Source organism: Melanostigma gelatinosum (assembly GCF_949748355.1).
Source record: "Melanostigma gelatinosum genome assembly, chromosome: 23".
Taxonomy (NCBI): domain Eukaryota; kingdom Metazoa; phylum Chordata; class Actinopteri; order Perciformes; family Zoarcidae; genus Melanostigma; species Melanostigma gelatinosum.
In genome coordinates, this window is record NC_136656.1 from 8,835,297 (window position 1) to 8,858,985 (window position 23,689).

The 23,689-nt window shown below is 42.8% G+C and overlaps 1 protein-coding gene across 3 annotated transcripts in view; it reads right to left on the minus strand.

Moving 5' to 3' along the window:
- Nucleotides 1-23,689, minus strand: part of kcnip4a (potassium voltage-gated channel interacting protein 4a) — a gene marked incomplete at its 5' end in the record, with an annotated part of 133,261 nt that continues 109,572 nt past the window's right edge. The window contains 8 exons of one of the 3 annotated variants that reach the window (XM_079295204.1): nt 1-216; nt 299-361; nt 459-563; nt 1,225-1,332; nt 1,702-1,772; nt 2,292-2,361; nt 7,232-7,352; nt 7,787-7,886. In XM_079295204.1, coding sequence (XP_079151330.1) covers nt 169-216; nt 299-361; nt 459-563; nt 1,225-1,332; nt 1,702-1,772; nt 2,292-2,361; nt 7,232-7,352; nt 7,787-7,886 — 686 coding nt within the window. In that variant the 3' untranslated portion in view covers nt 1-168. Of the gene's footprint in view, nt 217-298; nt 362-458; nt 564-1,224; nt 1,333-1,701; nt 1,773-2,291; nt 2,362-7,231; nt 7,357-7,786; nt 7,887-18,760; nt 18,888-23,689 lie in introns of those variants that run through there. The other 2 variants (XM_079295206.1, XM_079295205.1) reach the window with 2 other exon arrangements.

A 23,689-nucleotide genomic window follows, 5' to 3' on the forward strand; every position in this document is an offset into this window, starting at 1 on the left:
GCAACTCATTCCAGAGGGTTCGCACCGTATTGCCGACTCCTACTTGTGGCCCACAGTAATGAACAATATTATACACATGATCAAAAGTCTGCATAGCAACACTGTACACAGTTAGGAGTCAAAGTTGGGCCGAGTTCTCTTCCAAAAGCCTCCGCACTCGGCCAAAAGTTAAAGGACGTTTTCAAAGAGGTGCATGGATCGCATGATGTTTTCATCCTGCGCAGGAGAGACAACGTAATGAGAAAAAGCAAGTGCGCCAACAAGCAGTGAAAGAGACGCGTCGGGATACCCAGCTTACGTTTTGGCAGCAGTCGATGAACTCGTCGATGGTCACCACTCCGTCTTTATTCTTGTCCATCTTCTGTTGGAGACGGAGAGAAGCAGAGGTGAAAAACAGCCTCTCTTTACTGGGACTGACACTGAGGGTGCAGGGAGGGCTGCCAGCGATACACACTTGCCTGAAAGAATACTTCCACATGCTGACGCGGCGCCTCTTCTTTGAGGGCAGGGTATGTGCATTTTCCCATCATGTCGTAGATGGCCTTCATGATGTCCAGCATTTCCTGAAAAAAACAGAAAAGGGTCAATCCACCCAAATTACGAGAAAAATGAATTCCACATTTACCCCTAAATCGGCAGCAACGCAGATCATTTTGGTTGCTGGAGAGATTTCTGCAGTTACTCCAATGCAATCAATGTGACTGGATATTGTGCTGTTTAAAGATTTGAACAGCACACGTGGCTCTCGGGATTGTATTGGCTGGAAATCAGTCCTCAACCCTCGGTCCAGGCTGATAAAATAAATATCTCAACTGCTATTTGATGAATTGCCATGAAATATCATACATTTACAACCCAAGAGGATGAATACTGATGACTTTGATGAATTCCGAACATTTCTTCTCACACGTTTGTGGTTTTGATTCTCCAGAGCTATTATTGGATAGAGTTCAATTCAATTTGAGGCCATCATCAGTTAAAAACTAATGTCCATTCCACCAGCCTGTACTTTGTCTTTAGAGCTTATCATCTAATGTTAGCGTGCTAACAAGCTAAACGTAGACGCTAGATGGTGATGAACATAGTGCACATTACACCTGTTAAACAACATGTAGGCATGTTATCATCCTGATGTGAACTGACCCTTCAACAAAAACTCTACTTCACACAAGAGAGGTGGATGTTTGGGTATTTCACTGCTGATGCAGTTTGAAGGGGACACACCTCTTTGGTGATGTATCCATCTTTATTGATGTCATACAGGTTGAAAGCCCAGTTGAGTTTCTCCTGGATGGTGCCACGCAGGAGGATGGAGAGGCCCATGACAAAATCCTGCAGTGAGAAAAAGATTCACGGAATCAATACACAGATTCAAAAAGTATCTTGTTGTAAACAAGACATGTTTGAAAACCTATGAGGTAAACAACAACATGACATGAACAAATATTCACCATGCACATTACACGTAGTATTTCCGCCAATTTCACGCATCAACATTTCTGCAAGGATATGATGTCATGTATGAATTCATTTAGAATTATTGGGGTTGCGGATTACATGATGCCCCACAGCAAAGCCTTTGGGGTTTCGCAGTGTCGAAACTTTAAAAACAGTTTGATGCAGTTTTGTAGGAGACTTCGGTGACGGACAAGACAATACTTCTTTAGTTTAGGAATATAATTATGACAGTACTTTGCTTACCTCAAAACTCACAGAGCCATTGTGATCCGTGTCAAATGCATTGAACAAGAAATGCGCGTACGTTGAAGCATCTACGGAGAGAAGAAATGAAAAAAAAAAACAATCTGCCGCTCAATCGACAACAGCAGAAACACCTCCTGCAGAACAGAACAACGGTTCAAAGGAAAGTTTCGTAGCTTTTATGGACAACTTCAAAGAATCAGAATGTATGTTCCCTCATGATGAAAGAGGAAAACAACATGCTGAGAGCTAAGACTTGCGTCATTGTGACTCCTCTTTGGTGAGCCAGTCTATTTACTGGTCTGCCTTTCCTCTCTCTCTCAACAGATATATCAAAGCCTCCTCATGTTTTCTCTCTTGTACCTCGGGTAGAATCTTTGCATCATGACGAGAGCAAACAGTGAGCAACTCCAGCCTGCATATTAAATACAAACTACTCTCTCCCTCTCGCACACATTTTCTTGGATGGAGGTTAAAGGACTCTGGAATTGGTGCAATTGTTCTAAACATGAGTGAAAGGCAATTTGTGCGATAAGAAGCAGCAACACAAGCTGCAAAAAAACAAAGCAGTCGGCTCACATGACACAAACCTCCTTGCGGGAAGAACTGTGCGTAGATCTCTTTAAAGGTTTCTTCGTTGACGATTCCGCTGGGGCATTCCTGAAAGACAAAATGGAATTGCAAAGGCCATTCAGCATCCATGTTAAAGACTCCCTCTTATATTAAAGTCCTTGCTTTAAATCTGAGTTAAGACGTGCCAATCATGGTCCAATATACAACTTACACAAGTGGGACTGACACTCGGCACCTCCGGTGCACATACTTCGCTGAAAAGTCAATTCTCACTGTAGAAGGAGACATCTTGCGTCCAGTGATTACATTTGTAAAATAAGCAATAATTGATTCTAGATTTTTTGAATGTAAAATTTTTTTTAAAGAAAATTTCAAATAAAATATGTAAGAGGCTAAATGTAAACCAGCCTTCTAATGTGGCCAAACGTTACCTCAGTATTTTTTTTAAAGTATATTCAATTTGATGACAAAATATAATGTTTAAAGAGCAACTTAACAGTAGCTGCAAATCTGGTTTTTGCTGACCTATGGTGGTTAGACTTATTTGGGTCCTTTTAAATTTGTGATGCAGAAGTGTACTCCAGGGTGTGTCAAGTACACTGTGACATCACTGTTTGGTTGAAAAATGCACGTCTGTTGAACCAGAGAGGGCAGTGTAACACTGTCTTTCCGAATTAATGTTGAGTTGCTCTTTAACTTCAAATGAATAAATGAGCTGCTCGTTTATCTCTGGATCATTATATGTATCCGTCTATGGTGGAAATATGCATTCAGAAGAGCAATATTGTATCCTTTCAAGGATACAGCATTCTATTTTCTTCCTCACCTTCGTTTTCTCAGACATTCTGTAACAGGTAAAGGCTCTTGTTCAATGTGGTGGTATTCACACTGCAAACCATCCAAGCCTCAATCTTTATCTTGTCCGCAGTCATTCCGTGTCACCCACCTGTGGTTGTCGAAAAAGCCTGAATACTCTTACATAACGCCTCCAAGAAGGATGCTTTTATCTCCTTTAAATGAAAAGGGGGCTAACCAAAGACTGAGTGGATGACATTGCTCAGGGCAGCGTGGTGATAACGGCAGATAGTTTTGCCGGTTAAATTTCTGCTTGGTGTGAGGCTGCACACTGCTGCAGGATATTGAATCTTTGGAACAGAGGAAATGCTCCACCTACAGAGACAATTTCCAAACGGGAAGGCACATGCGCGTCTGGGTTTTCGATACAAGATAATAAACCACATATATAGTGGAGGTTGTTAGATAAGGAACATACTGTATGTAGGATGGATACGAAAACCTCTCTGATATAATTCAACAGAAATGAAACAGCCAGAAAATAAAGACATATACTTTCATACGTTCATTTTCTATATCTTTATGAGAATTAAATGTCTGAATTTAAAGAGTCAAGAGAGTTTCCTAGAGACAGTTATGTGCTATTTCACTGGGATGATGGGAACGTTTGAGACAAACTATTTTCTTAATGTGAGCAACACAGCGCACACTAGCTTTGCTCTTCCTGTGACCATGTTTGATCAGCCGCGTAAGGAAACAGACGAGTGGGGATGAAAATATAAAGAAGAAACACTGTTGTCTCGCTCCTTGTGTTTCAAGACGATGCTGCGAGGTTGTCTGAATGATTCCCCGACACTCTTCTTCCGTTGTCTCACAGAGCCAGTTACATATCTTGCCGGGTGAGGTGAGGTCAAGAATTTGGGGTAAGTTAGAGACACAGAACGAGCACAAGTCTGTCTCCATATTGGAATGTGTGATGCTGTTCATGTTAAACTAGCATATGATGCAGCATGGGTACAACCTTTCCATGGTGAATGGACTGAGTAGCATTGGAATTATATTGGCTGATTGTGGTATGAATTGAAAAAACTATTCAAGCTAAGATACTTGATTTTGCCCTTTTTGGATGATATTATTGAGCAAAAAAAAGTGCAAGTGCAAACAAATTTTAAGTGTATTGGTCAACTTTTTGCTTTTTTGATCAGATAATTTGCAGCAAATTAGGGGTGAAATATTTCCTTGACAAACTCTCGTAACTCAATTACGAAAAATCATAAATTTTTGGCTTGGCTTAATGCTAAGCTAGGCTAACCTTCTAATTAAACGGACCGATGTGAGAGGGGTATTGATCTTTTCATGATCCACAACACTTCAGTGAATGGGTTGTCAACAGTCAACCATTTGTTGAGGGAGTGCAAGAAGATGTCAAGTAATTAAGGATTTATAGTGGGGAGGGGAGATTTTTCAAACACGTAATTTCACGTTGCTTGCCTGTGCGTGCCTCTCTGTGTGTGTGTGTGTGTGTGTGTGTGTGTGTTTCAACACAGATGGTAATTGCAGCTGCCAACACTAATAACACACTGTTTAAGTGGGGCACTAATGTACAAATGGCTGTGTTCCAAGTCAGCTTATTCTTCCTCTAACCTGGCTCAGTCATCCTCACAAACTGTCAGTAAAATTGCGATTGTTGAACTGTGTCTTACACCGACGGCAGAATTCATCTGATCACATTCCATCGTCTCTTTTCAGCCTCGGGGAGGGAGGCAAGTTTTTCGATTGAGAATAAAGCCAGCGCGTTATCTAGTTATCATCACGTACAACACCGTGCCCCTGCAATTCAATTTAAAGTTCAGTGAAATAGTCACACTCACTCAACGCCTGAACTGCCTTAAGGTCCCGCCAGCACAGCTAAAAGTCAGGGCCTCATTCACATGAGTCAATAATATTGAGCTTTTTGGAAAACGGTTTTCCTTTTAACACATTTTTCTCTGCATCAGTGAAGCACTGACAGAAGAATAAATGACTTGTTCATTTACATTTGGATATTTTACATCTACTAATTATGGAATTAAATTAAGCATCTTCTGAAACTGTGAATGGAATTCACCAAGGTTCTATATCTTATTGGGTTTTTCATATCTGTGTATTTGTTTACCTCTAAACTCAAACTGAAATTGTGGGCAAAGAGCTATCGGATGAATTTAAGTCGTACGTTATGTAGAATGATAACAAATGAGGGTGTCATTTTTCCCTTGCCCTTGCATGTTGCTCCATTATATACATTATTAATTGACAATCTCATTAGACGGAGTGAGAGTTCAGAAAATGTATTTGTATTCATTTGATATGCTTGTAAAATGAGCTCATCCGTGATGATAAAACAACAAATACAATCTGTGAAATGCAAAACCCGGCCAGGCATGAAATTCCGAGACTCGTGAAAAGTTGCGGCAATTAGCATATGCAATGAAATAAAGCTGTGAACAGAGGCATCATCACGGATAGAATAGAAACGGTGAGATCTTAATCTAATGCCCAAGGCAGTGCACTGGACTGTGGACTGTGAAAGCCTCAGCAGACCGAGCCAGACGTGAGGACAATACTGTGTTATTTTCTGAAATCTGGGGTCAAGGGATTTGTGAAACAATGGATTCTCTCATACCTTTATAAAAGGTGACCTTTGCTAAAATTTCTCCTTAAGAGCAAGACCACAGTGCCGGACGTCTTGTTTTAGTCCCTACTGGACACATTGCTGAATTATGCTAAAAGTGTTGTCAGGACAAATAACCTCGTTTTGCCACCCACGGGCATTTGGTTTGCTTTGAAACCCTGGACAACAAGGACAAAGGGACACATGTATCAACATCTGTCTAATTATACAGCAGTGATGAGTAACTCTTAATAAAAGTAAAAAAAGCCGAATGTTACTGTAATCTGTGATGTAACAAGTCTAAGAGTCGACAGCAGCTCTTTACTTAAGCACCACAGTTTACTGTCATAGGATTTGCAGATATTTTGCCAATTAGAGAGTATTGGACAAACTGAAATCTTGACCTGATGAAGGCTAGATGAAGAATCTAAGGGATCACTGAAGTTATAAACAATTAATTGTGATGGGAACATGAATCCATTCAATAGTTGTTGAAACATTTTACACAAATGTCAACCTGACGATGGCCATAGAGGAAAGATTTTTCACCAGATAAGTTCAACTTTGACCTGCTGATGGTGCCAGATAGAAAGCTAAGGGTTGACCAAAGTCAATAGGATTCATCCCGTGGGCACCATGCAAGTCTGCACAAAATTGCATTGCAATCCATCCAATGGAATGAAGTGGACCAACTGACTGACCAACCAGCCGACTGACATCCCCAAAACGATGCCACTAGTAGGCCCTACGGCTAAACTTAAAATAAAAAAACCTGGGAGGGTGTCTATAAACATTGTGCAAGATTCTTTCCCTCAGTGTTATAGGAAGTCAGGCAGAGTGTGCAGCACAAATTAAAGGACTCATTAGTACACTTCCAACCTCTTAACTCATCCTCAAGTGGAAGTGGACTAATGGGCAGGCTTTGCAAGGACTTGGCTGGAGCACAGTGCCGGCTCAACAGAAAACTGAAGCCCCGTGGGAATTCCTCCATCACAGGACTCTCGCTCTCCTCCTCGCTTTCAAAGCCAGACAATTTGGGTTGAGTTAATTCCGGGTCATCTCATTACGCCTCACACCAGAGGTGACAATGAAGTGATATGGGCTGCTCGGGAGGACTTTGACCTGATTGCTCATTAGTAATCTCACACCATGCGTTGGAGGTGTGAACTAATTATCCTTGGCACAGTGAACAATGTACAGAAAATGAAATTTTCCGTGGTAAGCTCAACTGGACATGATACCAGAGATGATTCAGCAAAAATAGCATTCATCAGAGGCTTGATTGTAATGTATTGCTACACAAGCAGAGTGGACATTGAATAGTTTTGAGAACAAGAAGAAAGGGCTGTCTAGAACTCAACACTCCGAAGGTTATGAAAAAGAATAAACCAAATGAAATCAAAGGAAAGCCAGTTTTTTTCATGTCAAGGAGAGGTGTCCAAGAGAGAACAAAGCCCACTGAGCTGTACATTATGTATGGTGCCGAGGGTTCGTGGTGGCCACGTCACTCACATTTTTGAAGCCACGGTAAAGGATCTGAAGTTCTTTGCGGGAGAAACGTGTCTGAGCTTCAAGCTGCTCCAGTCCCTCGGGGCGATGGCGAACTGTAGACAGTTCAAGCTCATCTTCAACGCTGTCTGGAGAGGAGGAGGAGGAAGAAGGTCAGATGTGAACAAATGCTGGTTCGTCTTGGCAAATGAGCATGTTTGAGTCTGGAATTTGAGATATCCCTGTTACACTTGCAAATATCAGCTCAAGCTAAGCAAATCAACCTAGATATTTGCATTTTCTACATCCAAAATGTCACATTGTGGCATGAAATGCTCACAAATTCTATTTCACCTTCTTGACAACAAAGAACATCCATTCCATGAGTCCATGTTATCCTTGTTGTGCGAGGTCCTTTTATTTGCAAATGTTACTTCACAAAACAAAACAAAACTCGAAGTACCCATTTTTCTTCTCTACGCCAGATTCGGTAGCAGAGATAATTAGTGTTACCGAGGCCTCAGAACAAAGTCCTTGTGGCAGTGAGCCTCTTGATGAACCCTCTGATGGAGGAGCCACTTGCTTTGATTATCGGAGGATGGCTTTTTGGCTGTGGAGCATGGAAATAGCCTCATGAGTCGAGCCCTCACCCCGCGCTTGTGGACAATCTGAGGGTAACCTGGGAAATACAGAATTAGGTTTTTACGGTTACCCAGGCAACTTACAGCCTCAGCTCATTTCGAGGAAACTGGACATGCAACAAGCGAGGGTCTGTTAAAGTACACATGGACATAGGGCTGCCTCATAGGTGGATCCTCAGGACAACGACATATTGAACTCAAGAGGAGTTCCCTCTTGTTTCACCGTATCTATCTACATGTGAAGCAGCAGCACAAGTTCAAAGCCGCCGAAATATGGCATCACTTCAAGTCGCGAGCAACTAGTTCACTGGGTTACATTCCTTATTAACAAGTCTCGTAGAACGATGTAGGTCATCGGTGTGAAAGGAAGTCTCTGAATATGATACGGAGCCTGTGACCTCGAGTCTGGGTGTAAAATTACATCTCACACATCGCCAAGCATGCTTCCTTGTCAAATTGTTCTCGCCTGTCCCCCTAAGCAGCTGGCTACATGATGAGTAAAATAAAGTGGTGCATCCAAGGTTTGAATTGATGAACACAATACACAACCTCTTCTGTTCCATGCAGCACCACTCTAAGTATGAAAGTCATTATGTAATAAGTTCACAGCCTAAAAGCCCATTTCCCCTTCCTATTCAGAACATTTAGTGCCAGGTTTAATGGCAGCGGCGGGCATTAGGGCGGGCTTTCGAGAACCATTTGTCAATCACAACAACACATAATTCATTTCGATCACAGGTAAGAGTGCTAGCAGAGGTAGAGCCAGTCAACCTAACGTCAAGATGGCGGGTGAGACTGCGATGAAAGAACTTAGTGGTAATAATTACGCCACTGAAAATGACATGAGAACTCTGTAACCTGGTCTGGCAACAGCATGGCAGTCCAGTGGAAAATTGGCTTTGAGTAGAAGAATAGCTTCATGTCAAACGACTGGGCAAGAGAAAAGAACGACACCTGACAAAAGGTTGCTGTATCAGTCTACGGCTTAGGTCAGCATGCTAACATGCTCACAATGACAATGCTTACACGTTCAGCAGGTACAATGTTTACCATCTTAATTTAGCATGTTAGCATGCTGACATTTGCTATTTAGCAAGTACAGGTGACGTTGATGGGAATAAAAATGAAGGGATTACCAAAGTCTGAGTGTCTACACAACATTTCACGGCAATCCATCCAACAGTTAAGATGTATCAAGTCCAACCTCATGGTAGCCTCGAAGTCTAACGTGTCGAATAATTACTTCTTTTTTTTTTGTGTTGTTACTTATGCTGTTCTATCATCTTGAACAGATGCATATACACAATGGTGATATCTACTTTAATGATCAGTTAAATGACAACGAGCCGTTAGGAAATGCTCAGCTAAAATGGCTGAGATTGGGGTCGATTGACCAAAACGTGACCTGAAGCAAGATTTCTAAATCTTTGCACACATCGTTTTCACCAAGCAGCCAAGGAACCCTGAGAGAAAGGTTGTGAAATAGAAATGGAAATACCACACGGTCCGAGCCTTTTCTGTGCAGAGTTAAAGACGGCACGGCTACTGAGCAGATGGCTAAAGAGCTCTTGGCTCAGATCTGGCACAACGTACACAATAACTAACATCACGGTGCACAACAAAGTTCTCATAAAAGACATTGTTGATTCTGGCAAAACAGTTCACATTGCCCTTTATAGTGACGCAATAACTGTGTGATTTAGAGGGTAAAGAGACCAAGTGAAGCTCCCATCTGTTCTCGTTACCTGCCTGGCACACAACGTCCTTCCTGCGAGAGGAGGAGACGTCCGAGTGCCTTCACTGAGGTCGAACTAGACAGATGTTGGTCTTGACGGCAAGCTTGCTCTATTTGGAAACATTACTGTACAACTCAGACATCTTTTTCTAACTTAGAGCTCAAGCGCATCGTGGTGGGCTTCAGTATATTCTTTAGGACAGGCACAATGACTGAGTTATGGGATGAAGTGCAAACATTATGACTAATGGGGCAAACGATCTGCGCTATCGCTAATAGATGTGAAAGCATGATCGTTGGTGAGAAGCTGAACGAACACGAGGGCGATAAACAACTCTCTCTAAAGTGGAATAAAGCAAGAGTGTGAGTGACACAGCGCTTAATCAGGCAGGAAAAGAGCATGCAGTGAAGGCTCTCTGATTAATGTTTGCCCTTTTAGTTTATTGACAAAATGGCTCCGACGCTCGAGTACGCGTGCGATAATGGAGAGAGAGCGGCGCGTGCTGTGCTCTGTTGCCCTTACCCGCAAAAGGTTAAAGATTACCTTTTCGCTGTTACAAAAAAACAACAGAAATGGGTGTTGTTGTCCTGAGGAATCAAGTATATCAAGCAGTAAATAATGATTCTGCGGAGGCTAAACATTGAACCGATTCAGTCATCACATGCGCACACAAAGCCATGCCATACTTTTGCCTTCCTTGAAAGAAAAAACCTGACCTCAGCAGCTTGTTCGGTGCCTGCTGCTGTGCAACTCATCAGAGATGCAATTCATAGCCACCACTGAGTAACAAAGCTGCCTTTGCCATTTTAGCCCGCAGCAATACAAGATAATGAGATCGAATGCCTTTCAAGGGTTATAAACAAAGAAGAATGCCTCAAAAATTAAATGACCACGGGTGTAGAGTGTAACTGGCTCTGAAGACTAAAAGCCATGATATGGACTAATGCGCAGTATCGTCTTCATCAAAGTCGCAACAATACTTAAACCCTGGAAAATGTAAGCCACCGAAATGAGTCTGGACAGATGAGTCATAGTTCAACTAGCACGCTCGTTCAAGATTTGTCAATCAAGAGTCATTCATCTCAAAGGTAAAGTCGAGCTCGAGGGTACAAACCTCCCTTCATCAACCGGATCCATGAACCGAAAATAAGTGGCCAACAAACATTTGACGAATCGATATCACGTGCAAACTAAAACGTGTTCAGTTGACCGCGAAATGCTGCTCGACATCGATAAATCTCGGGCCTTGTGCTGAAGCACGCGGTTTGATGAGCGGTGGTGCTGAGCTTGCTGCTTCTTTGTTTTGGCATGAGGGTGTATCTGCAGTAAGTGCTACGCAGAGGCAAACGATAGCCTGGAGGTCCACATAGGACGGAGGAATTTAACAAAGTAAGGGCAAAAGCCCCTTACGCGGTGTGAGATTAAAATTAAACATATTAAATGGATCTGTGATGAGGGAACTGGAGCTTTAATCTGTGTGAAATTGGGCAAGATAATTCTAAATTCCAGACATTGATAGCGTTCATCAGAGTTGTATTTCCCCTTTTGCTTAGTTGTGAGAAGCCTTTTCCCCTCGGCGTGATGACCAAAATAGTGCAGCTGCATCTGTGTGTGTGTGATACTAGCGCCGTAGTCATTTCTCAAGAGCTCCTGCGTGTTTCTGTGTGTGTGTGTCTGAGACAAGGTCTTAACTTCTACAATTTAGCACCAGCTCCTCGCTGTCCCTTTAGCGCCGCGGCGCCAAGAAAGGCGGGGCTCCCCGAAAGTAGGCCATGACTCCCAGGGAGCACAACTTATCTTCTGACAGTTTAAATGATACTGTAGCGTACCAGGCAACAGCACGTGAGCCTGTGCGGCGTCAGCAGTGGTCTGAAGATCTTTCACCACGCCTGCACAGTGGCTCTGAGACACATCTGATGGCTGAATTAGTCTAATTGAATGAGTCTCAGGGACTTTCTCTTAGTTTCACTTACTGTGTTGACTGGAAAGGCCAGTTTCCACACAGGCCATGTGAATTTTAGAAGCTGCATGTTCAGCAGCCACTTAATAAGCGTGTATTTTCAGGAACACGGGCAAAAGTTTTACCGATAAAAGTGGCAGGTTTGTAGGTTTGATTTTTCGGCTGATCACACAGATTTTTCCACAAACAAAGGCATGACATGTAAAATATAGAAGCAGTACCATTTTACAATAGCACTGTTTATCAGGTTAGTTCCACAACTCTTCTGTCACAACCATGTGATGTAAATAAACCACAACATGCAAATCAAAACACTGTTATTACAGTAAATGTTGTGCATCATTGCTTTTTCTAATTTCTAAGGTTTCCACAAAGGCTGCAAATCACTGTTGGCTGATTGACTGCAACTGATATTAATCAGACTTCTTCACTTAAACCATGAGGCTTCGAATCAATAAGCTACCACTGTTGATGACACACCATCCTGACAAACGTCACACCTGGACCGAACTCAACACTGATCTTATCTCAACCTGAGCTCACTCCTAATATAGCCTGCTCCAAGTCCTGGCAACACAACACAGAACAATCAACCAACAATCTCAGGGTATCCAGTTGATCACAAGGCTGCGCTGTGTCTACCGCTGTCCATTTAAGGGCAAAATATGTAAAACAGTCACAAAACAGGTGTGGAGTATTGCAGACCAAAGCAGCATTAGTTAGACATGTTACTGTCAGGCTTTAAACTGATATAACCGGAATTTAATTTATCAGGAGAATTGAAATTGGAATTTAAATTCTTGGGCTTCACTCTGATTTTATCATTGCTTTAGGCATGGTATAATCAGAAGTCAATTTCTGGGACATTTCAAGTCCCTTATGTGAGTGATTGTATCTGGCAGTGGACACCAGTGCTGTCATACCGTCTTTCGCCATCTTAATGTGACTCTTTGGTTATCGTTCTAACTGGTTTCAAGTTCAGACGTCGTTCATTGTTGCAGGGAGCTGAATCTCAAATGGGAGTATTGAAACAACTCCCCTTGATGTTGTTCGCTGTGTTGATTTATTTAACATTGAACGCTGACTGTCCTCACACCAGGCATTGCAGTCAGTGGTGTCTTCGTCTCTTTACGCCTTAACCCGTCTCTTGTACATCTGGAGGCAGTTCAATGCAACTGCAGACTGAAATTGATAATTTCCCTTAAGAATCCATCATTTGTAGGTGTTTCAAACGAAAGATAAATCGTGTTTCATCAACATCAGAACCAAAAATGGTCATATCGAGTAAAATCCTGGGAGTAGCTAGATTATTTTTAAGCCAAATATTTATTGGGTCAGTGTGTCGGGCAGCAGTTTCACTCCAACACCTCATTCCGTGTTTAAGTCCCAAGGCTGCATGTTGTCTTTGAGTGAAACAGGGACAAATGTGACACTTTTCAGCTCGCAATCAGCTGAAATTACACCCAGCGAGACAGAAACGAGGACAGCAGATGAGCGGCGTCTGGCAGCCGGGCCAGCCTTGGATTTGATCCACGCTGGCTTTCCCTCGAAATAAATCAAAAGGAAGAAAGTCTGAGGCCAGTGTGATATCAATCTGACCCGATGCCCAAAGTTGCACCAACGCTACAGGCGTTAGTCACCTCCCAACAGAATACTAAATTGGAAATATTGTCTATTTTGATTCAGTGCTCAGGAAATGCCTCAGTCACAAATCTTACGGATGATCCATTTGCCTCTTGAATTCAAGACATAAGGAAATTTGGTGTAGTGCATCCATACAACATGTTGAGATTTGGAGCCGAGCCACATTAGATTGAAAGGGAGTTTACTATAAATGTAATACTTTCCACAGCTCAGACGGATGTTTTTACTCCGCTTCACTGGAATGGGAAAATTTGGATATACACATTTTCACTGTACATATTGTACATAGGACAGAAGATTACACGTTTAACTCCTTTGCAATGACTCACTGTCTTTCCTGGGGTGGAATGATTTCCCCTTTGTAAAACCAAATATTTTCTGATGCTCCAAAACAAATTATGGCCGACATCCAGAATACCAGAGCTGCCAACAGTGGACATCAGCTGATTACAACACTGCCTTTTGCAAATGTTAGATCTGCAGAGCAAAGTCAATGAAAGGAAAGTAACTCAAACAGTAATGATAAAAGCTCATTTCATATCAGATGAATCACATGGAAGATGAGGGAGGTGGATCCAGATCTGCCATTTGTTTCCATTTGGTGGGCCCAAATACAAATAAGCCCAAAGATTGGAGTCGGGGAGAGCGATATGTCTTTGCTGTTATTTAATAAAACAGCTTCCAGTTTCTTATGGCAGGCAGGAAAAATGGCTGTGAAATCGACTTATGGAAGAAGAGGAAGAGGAAGGCAGAGTAACCGCATCGTCTGTCTTCAACCAAAAGCCGATTGGGAACATTGATGAGAATACAAAGGCCAACGGTCTGTCCAATGATCCTGAAGAATAAAAAAAAACTCTGTGTTTTCAGCCAAATGGACTGAAGCCTCGATTATTCCCTTCAGGTTCGCTATTGCAAGACAGACGGCAATGTAGCACAATCTACAGCAGCTCTACGATTGCAAAACGAACGCACTCACCATCGCTTTCTGCCATTGGTGCAATTTGCTGCAGTGCGTGTCGGCTCACGCACTTACAGTAGATTTAATCAGTTTCAATCAGAAAATCGGAGGATGTAAAATGTCAGTGTGGACGTCAAATAAAATGCTGTCATTTGCTGTTCTGAAGTGCGTGTGACTGACTGGAGCACTGGGGACTGGAGGCCGGCGTTTTGTAATGAGGGAGATCATGTTCTCACGCTGGCCATAGTGACACCATCAGAGGGCCGAGGCCTTTATTGGAATCTGGGGGAGAGCGAGCAGCCTGTGCTTCTAATTGCCAGCATTTGTCACTCGGAAGTGTTTCAATGTTCAATGTCTGGCATTGGAAGAAAAGGTCCTCTGCCCTTTCTACTACAATCATTTTTAAAGATTATAAGGTGGGACACAGGATTAGAGACACTGTAGAAGAGGGGGGCGTCTTTGTCACTCATGTGGAAGTGAGTCATCCGTATCCCAGCTGCTGACAGGAAACTCACACAAGTTCATCAATGGGTTTTTTTCTGGCACGATATTCATCGTTGATATTTCACATATGCAGCCTGATATCCCAAAATGCTTGAATTAAAATGTATTTTACTCTATTTACTGTCGCTCAGCAATATAGTATCTGTATTTGAGACTGTGGAACAACTGAAACTAAATTGGCTTGGAGGGTACTTGCTTCGTTTATATTACTTATATTATAACAAGGCTTTCACTCACTACTGTAACACAAAAGGTGCTAGCCAGTGTTTTCTGGAATCATTATTTTGTGTAGTCAGACGCAAAACACTAAAAATAACTTTGCTCCGTGGGTTTAACAGGTTAACGGTGTCAGTATATAATAGAGAGTTCACTGGTAATGAGATAGGTCCACTATAGGTCCAAGTCAGTCCAATTATTTTAACACTAGTGTACCCATCTGATGAAAGTACAGTGGTGTAAATAGCCTGGTCTCACTGTAGTCGTCATCAGACATGTTATCCTCAATCAGGAGAAGGAATAAATGAACTGTCCTGTTCCAGTCAGAAACAAAGCGCATCAACATGAACAAGGAAGGCAGGATGCAGACTTCACAAAAGAAACAAAAATGTTTTTTCCTCATCTGTGAAAATGAGAAGGGGCTCTAAAGCCTGGAATATTTAATCCAGCTGAAAAATACACAATTAGCTCTATTGCGGGCAAGGAACTACTGCATTATACATGAGAATCTATTTCCTTGGCTTAATATTGTTGGCGGATTCATGTGGCAACTTTGTTGGCGAATTAAAGTGAACATGCTGAATTGTGCAACCTTGTTTGACAAATAAACACCACATGTGCAGCTCCAAAGCACTCGGGATACTTCAAGGTTTTCCGAAAAAGTGATTCTTGTTTTCAGAACAACACTGAAGCTCAAACTACGGAACAATCTCCTTGAATAAACACTCACAATCTGCATGGTGTTGTGGTTCAAATCACAATGGCGTTCAGTAACAACCGAGGATATCGCAAGATAGTGCTTTACAGACATTGTACATCCTTGCACTGCTATAGCACACATGTCATTTAATTAAATTCACCTTTAAGAAGACAGTTTTATCTCCAGCTCCCCTGCACGGGATGCCTTTTAAGCACAGCAATTAGCTACCAGATCCTTGACTTCGGCATCTGTCATCCTCCTCCTATCACAATGTATTACCATTGAAGTTTTGGTGAAGATTGATTGCATGAGTCATACTTGTTGTCCTGACTCAAATTGACAGGCAGCGAGTCCTCTCACTTGCAATAATCTCCGCCGTGCCCTTCTTCCCTCTGAAGACACCAGAGAGACCTATAACTTAGGACGCTCAAAGGTTAAGTCAATCATGTCACCGCTCTCAATAGGCAGCATGGACAATAGCCAAAAGGGTAATTGGGCCAGTTGGTTGTCGTCCTTCAACTAGAACACGTAGAAACAATTACATTTAGCAGGGGAGCTGCTTGTAATACATCTCACACTTCTCAACCTGTAATTGAGTCATCGTTTCCGTCGTTTAATCTTTTAAATCCTACCTGAATTCTCGAGTGATAATGCAATTTATTTCCCCAATGGATTTTGCCAATTAAATTAAATCAGCTGGACGGATTTAAATGCCATTGTTTGAAAAAAATAACTTCAACTTCTACTCACTCAACTTTGATAATGGATGTGTGACTCAACACAGAAAACAATCCTATAAAGATGCAGTTTTTACCCACACCCATAAAACTTAGTGCTGGAAGTGGACACACTACTGCACTTAACAAAATGAAGTAGTGTGTACACTTCCAGTCAATATTTTACTGCCTTTCAATCTGTTGGCTGGCAGCCTACTTCAAAACACCATTAATACCTTTCCAGGAAATGAAAACCACTGTGACTGCCTTGGAGTCTAAAAGATAACTGCGTTTCTCCTGCTGTTCATACGTGCATGACGTGATCGTCAACGGCGGGCATGTCAGAATTGCTGGATCGCAATTGAATGCCACCAAACAACAGCTGAAAGGTCACTCATAATTCTGTATCCTAAAAATGAAGCGAGCTTGCGTGATGTTCAAAATTCATTCTGAGCCAAAGAAAACCCAAAGTTTCGCCACTTGCTTCAAACAGAAGAGCAACTTTTCCACATTCCAGTGTTTATAATATCACAATATCAATATACCCGGTGACATTGTAAACGTTCTTGCCAATCACGTGATACAAATAAGAGGAATGGTTTTTTTTTGGGTTAACTGAGCAAACTAATGACCTGAAAAATCTAAGTACGTCATCACTTTGCTGCAAAAACCTCTGCAGTCTTTACAACACCATACAATGGTATGATATATCTTGTTATGGTGTACATCGTCATATTTCCCAATCCAAGAATCCCATGTCATCAAACCAAAAATAGCTAAAAGTACCACCATCAAAGCAGACGTTCAACCAGCCAATCAGCTCACAACCTGGAGCAGAAGTCCATAAACTTCTATTGGTCATGCTGTAATTAATTAGAACAAACAGATGGAAAAAAAGGCTATTACTATATTATAATATTGTTATTGTCAAAGTAAATGTGACAATTTCTTGAGACGTTGACTTTTGGTTACATTTTCAAGCCCTATAATATACAAGGTTTGGTTTAACTTCATTTCCTCAAACACATTTAGTGGTTCAACGCGTTAACCCCTCTGCATTTAGCACACAGGAGGGCTTTTAAAGCAATACCTCTCCCCCAGATGCCTCGGTTGAGTTGGTTCAGGTGGCCGGCAGTGCAGGGATGTGACCGTACTGGGCAGCTCCCAGCTGCGAACGTGTCTGACTATGAATGTTAAGCGGAGCATGCACGCTCAGTGAAACATTTCCCGAGAGGTTTTATGAAAATAAATAGGTGAAAAACAAACGGTTGTAGTTCTTGCACAAGGTGACAGCTGCAAAAGGGGATTGGTGTGACAAAAATGGAAAGAAAAGGTAATTCTTGTGACCGTTGGGTTTTCTTCTTCTTCACCTTGAGCACTGTGACATTGTGATGTAGGTTTCACTATTGTCTGTCATTTCATAGATGCCAATGATTTGCTGGTTTCAGCTTCTTCAATGAGAGGTTTTGATGCTTTTTTTTTTTTTGGAACGATAACTCCGGGTCTGGGAAATTGAAATCGGGATATTTACAGATTGAGGATTCGACAAAGTTATCAACATATTCATCTAAAATATATATTATATATATTTTAGATATATATATAATTGATATCCCTTTCCCTCCTTCCTCTCCTGAACATGACATCAGCAATAACATCAATACCTGCATAGTCTGCTCCTCACGTACCGCAGGCTCAGATAGCAGATATTCTGGCAGTAATTAAACCCTGAGACACCTGTGTGGAATACAGATCACACAATCAGGCATCAGTGGTTTGACGCCTCCATTATCTCACCACGGAAAATAATCAATATCAAGTCGGCTTCATCTGTCAATGCAGAGCGAGGGGGGGTGGAGGACGGGTGTTTAGTGAAGCATGTAAACTGTTTCGCGGAGCGTGAGCGTGACAGTTCACTATTGTCTGTCATTTCATAGATGCCAATGATTTGCTGGTTTCAGCTTCTTCAATGAGAGAATTTGAATCAGCATTTGACAGTTTTCAAATGCAAGCACAACTTGTCTGTGTAGCTTCTCGGATTTCTGTACCGACGCGTCGTTCCTGCTCGATAACCTCCTCCCTCCAGTCACATCACAACCTCTTTCTGTTTTCACAGCTTCAGTTAGTGAGATAACACAGTCCATTTGTTTGTTTTTCCTGAGTCCCTGACTCCTGCTTTGGTATGGTGAACTCCATCAACTTGTGAAGTTTTCAAATGGAAACAGAAAGGGTGTTCAGAAGGGTTCTAGCAGCCAAAGATGAGTTCCTCTTTGCTTGCTACAACTCCTTTGAAACACACTTGAAGTACAAGTTTCCATTTCATGCGTCAAGGGAAATGACTGATTGAAAATGCATTTGCAATTTTCACGACACATTCTATCAGTCAGCTACTTCTTTTTTTTCATGATTTCTCCAGTTCTGTGTCGTCTCTCTCCTCGTTTCTGTCCTCCTCTGCCTCAATCTCCATCAGTGTCTTACCCTCTGAGAAGCTGATGAGCCCCAGGAGGTGCAGCAGCTTGACCGAGGCGAACACCAGCGCCACGATGCCCACCGTCTGCAGCCCCTCTGTCTCCCAGATCGCGCTCAGCATTGCTCCACCCTCAGCCCACTCCACGCCCCCGGACCCGGAGCCCGAGCCGGCCTCTTCGCCCTCCGGAACAGCGCCAGGACGAGCGCTGCCAGCCGGCCCTGCGCTCCAGTTCCCCTGCACCCACTCCAGGACTACACCAGCCCACACGCAGGGGCCGGGAGCCTCCTGGCACCCGCCGACTGCTCGCGTGCTCCCTAAATCCAGTCTGGGTTGAGCTAAAATGGGATGCGGTTGAGAGCAAGAAATACTGGTCTCAGGTTTGTGCGGAGCCTGACGTCATTAAACCATCTAAATCCTTCCTTCTTTTTCTTTCCTCTCCTCACAAATGAGGAGACATGTGGAAGCGGTGGAAAAGCAAGCAGAGAAAATTCTGCTCTTCTCTGACAGTTTGTGGCTCTCTCTCACACTGACTGCTCTCCCTGCAAAGTAAAGGGAGGGGAGATGAGAGGGAGCGAGGAGGGAGGGGAGATGAGAGGGAGCGAGGAGGGAGGGGAGATGAGATCGAGGCAGAGGGGAGGTGTGGTGCTACAGTGGAAGACGCACAACCCCTCACGAGCTACAGCCCAATTGTTCGAATCAACTTCAAACATACTAGGAATGAAGTTTCGTCCTCGCCTGCCACTACGGCAGGTCGTTGACCATTTCTACCGGCCATTCTATCTTCGTGGAACACTTGAGCGTCAGTGGTACCAGACTGTGGTCAGACACTTTTACCTCTGGTCATATCACGAAATCATAAAAATGGCACTATTTCCAGGCTATCTGAGGGATTGAAGACGACGATGACGAGGAAAGAAAAGGGAAATTATTCCACTCAAGCTGGACGGACAGCCAAAACAACAGCTTTCTTATACGGCAGTCATTATAATCTACTTCGAAAAGACAACATAAATCTCTCACGCTTAAAACTTATTGAAAAGAGGGTTTTGGAAATCGTACTCATACGGGTTTGTAAAAGTTTTTTAAAGGCTTGAAGCTGTGAGAAAACTCCAATGCACATAATCCACACATAAAACAGTTACAGAATACACAGTGTCATAGCACCGTAAAGGAGAATTCCTGAATGTAAGTGCGTATAGAAAGGAAGGGGAAAAATTGTGTTGATCTAAACCACTTCAATAAATGTAAGGAGTTTGATTCCACTGAGATAGTGGAGTGTTGAAGAGGACAAACAAAGCCTGAGTGTGTGTGTGTGTGTGTGTGTGTGTGTGTGTGTGTGTGCGCTACAATGTTTGTAGCAAATGAGTGAAGACACCACCATCTACTGCCCTTGTGTAGTCATCGTCATTGTCATCCACCACCCAGGAATTATTTCCTCACAACCCTAATAATAATAATAATTGAATCCATTCATTTAAAGCTCAACAATTTTAAAATCAATTTGCAATATTGAACAGTTTTTCACAACTAAAATGCATTTTGAGCCAAACAAACGTCCCGAGCTGCGTTTGTTTTTTGTGCTTTTATTCCATCGAGAGTCAAGTCAGCCGTTCATCATTGATGTAAATGCACAAAGCCACCCGAATTACAATCATCACGTTGGTGTATTATTGTTATTTTCCAGAACACAAACTGTGACTCACCACTTTACTCAATTGCTCTCTGATAAATGGTCAATAAGAGATGGAAAGACCTCACACGCAGTCATTTACATTCATCCATTCACTGTTGCTTTTTCCCCCAACAACACAGAATGGAAAATGAGGGACGTAATCCTGCTTTAGAAATTAAAAAAAATCATGAATAATTTAGCATGATGGCGTTTGGAAAAGAAAAATGATATTCAGCGGACACATTCCACTTGATCTGGATGGCCCCGGGCCACGTGAAGAGTCATTGCTATGCGAGGCTCATCCACAGAAAGTGAAAAATACACACTGACAACAAGCCTGCATGGACAGTTTGAGTTTTCTCCAGAGACCAAACTGAAAGCTCCTGTTGCTCCGTGTCTGCTGAAATGTGTAGAAATTTTTTGTTTGCTGACATGTTTACCCTATAAACTTTAAATATGACGACATGTGTTGTGCTTAGAGCTCGATTCCACTGCCACTAATTGGCTAAATAAATCACTTAAGGCAGGACAAACTAAACTTGTGATAGCAGCAAGAGTACACATAATTACTCATTTTGAATTTGGTGAGGATCATATTAAATCTGCACTCTGTGGAGTACATCTCAAAAAGCACCGGAGGGCCAAAATTCGAAACAGAATAAAACCTAAATTAAAATATTCTGGTATAATAACAACTGCAGGTTTGGTTCAAAGCATTACCCAGATGCCATGTGCAGTGTAGTGTTAGCTGACCTAAATGTTGGATGCTTCATTGACTCCTGGGCTGGGTTGAAACATCCAGTTTACAGCAGGGCTGCCAACATGTGGCCGCTGGCAGTACATCAGTGCAGCCATATCACATCGCCATTCAAGCCACATGTACAGCTTCCTTAATGCAGCCAAGTTCCACAGAGCCAGAGGGATGCACTGCCTCTGGCCTTACTCCGCCACGGCTCGGCTCTGCAAACAGTCCCCGGTGGACTGATGGTCAATAAAACATGTTGGAATGATTTACCGATCATAACCTTTCTGCAGCACGGCGATACGACACCCGCCCAATAAATTACTGAAGCAATGAGGGTGGAGGTGGGGCTTTTGTGCCACGGAGCATCCATCCAACTATTAGAGTAGCCATGATTCTATCAACACTGCTGACAGGTAAATATTACCACATCTTCCCACATTAACGTCACAACGACTCTGCGCAATCACCACTCTGACACGGTTACAGCATGGCAGGTGTGACAGCCTAAAATGTCATGGACATAGAAAGGCTATTTTGTTTTGAAAGACTGAAATTGCAAAAATGAACTTGTATTTAACAAAATAGAAGCTGTAGAGTGTTGACACTGCTGTGACGTGAAACAAAGATTTGAGGAAACGAGGGCACTTGATGACACAATGTTGTTCTGATCAGATGACTCTGTGGCGAAATATTTGTCAGACAACAACATGACGTTCAACATACAAAATCGCTCGATGACAGCTTGCGCTGCTCAAATCGCCACATGCCAGCATGTTCCCATCTCAGGGTTTCACACAGAACTCGTCCATCCTCCGGAACCTGTGACGGGCGGCATCTCTCGGTGATCCAAGTCTGAAATGTCAAGCTGCACTGAAGTCTGGCATGTCACCATCTCTGCAGTCCTTATCGGTGTAATGAACAGCCTAAAGTCTGGGAGACAAACCTGTAGCCCTTTTTGTCCATCTGCCTCTCTGCACTGACAGACATTGATCTTGGGAAAGATTACAGATTGCGCTCACTCGTCGCTGCCACCTGTCTCGTCACTTAGTTTCCATTCTCAGCATTCGCTAGGGTAGGATCTTATCACTTTGGTCCGGGCAGAGTGGACACAGAGGACACGACCCGATGACGTCAACCCATCTTCTTTCACATACGCTCACAGCGAGCCACTGTGAAAGTACGGGACCATAAGAAGGGACCCGGCTTCAAGGTAACTGTGAATCAATCAAAAGCGGCGCCAATCGGTGGAGATGGAAAAGAGGCGAAGATACGATCGTCCCGCTGCTTATAGATCAGCTTAGGGCAGACGTGATTGATACAATTAGGCTACACCTGGAGTGATTTGCTCAGACGTGCAAAGTGCCAGTCGTGTTTGGCTTGTGTTATCCACGGCATGTTAAAATGAGCCTGTCATATTTACTGAAGCGATGATGGGGAAGGCAATTATAAGCTGTGAACCGGGGCAACCCTCAGCTTAGCGGTATGTGCAATCAACCATGGAGTGTCATGGGGTAATTGAGGACTTTGTGGACTCTGGATAACTCTGGCTCACTCTGCCAAGTGTGTGTGCATGCATTCATTAAGAAAAGCACGTTAAAATCGTAGCTTTAAATGCTTCGTCTTGTGCTGTGTGTTGTGTCAATTACAGTGAAAGCTCATGGCGTCTCTGAAGAAATGCGAGCCATGCCTGAGTGAATGCCATTCACTGTCAAAAGACATGCCAGTCTTCTTTTTACAGCAAGACCAAGAGATGTTTATCAACGTCCCAATTCATTCCAGATTCGTTCTAGTGTAAAAGGAAAAAGTCAATGGCATTGTCTGCAAAATGGACAGTACCACTATGCTCAGGGCAGTGTGCTGCAGCTGATAACATTGACCTGCTTCTCTCCACGTCTGAACCATATTAGCTCGGACATGGCTATCTGACAGCCCCCTGTGGACCACATGTCGCAGCAGAGAGCTGGACCTGGATTGCTTTTGCGCGGCCGGCCTGTCATTTGATTTACCGCGCTCGATCCGTCGGCAGCAAAGTGCCAGTCAAACTAAACTGCAAGTGCAAAGGTCGACGGAGAATGTGCATTAGCAGGAGCAGTAAAAAAAAAAAAAAAAAATAGAGAAGACAAGGGAGACATAAAATGGCAGACAGAGTTCACTACGGCTGGAGCCACTGCCCAGAGGATGAGCTATAACAAGCATAGTTTATCAGTAGGAAACAAAATCAATAGAGTCGGGTATAACTTATCGAAAGCATACATTTGGGAATACAATCGTTGAGCAAGACTGATAAGCACTGTGTTTATTAATTAAAACAATAATATTCGGTGTATGGGTTAAGTCAAGACACTGGCTAAATTTAAAGGGAAATGCCTTGCCGAGTTTCCAGGTTTATTGAACACACAGATCATGTTCAAACTCTATAAAGCATTTAATCAAATGATACCCGGTGACAGTCATTGTACTGCTGAGTTAGCCAACCTCAAAAAGAACCCGAACTGAGGGATCGAACTAAAGTGAAAACAC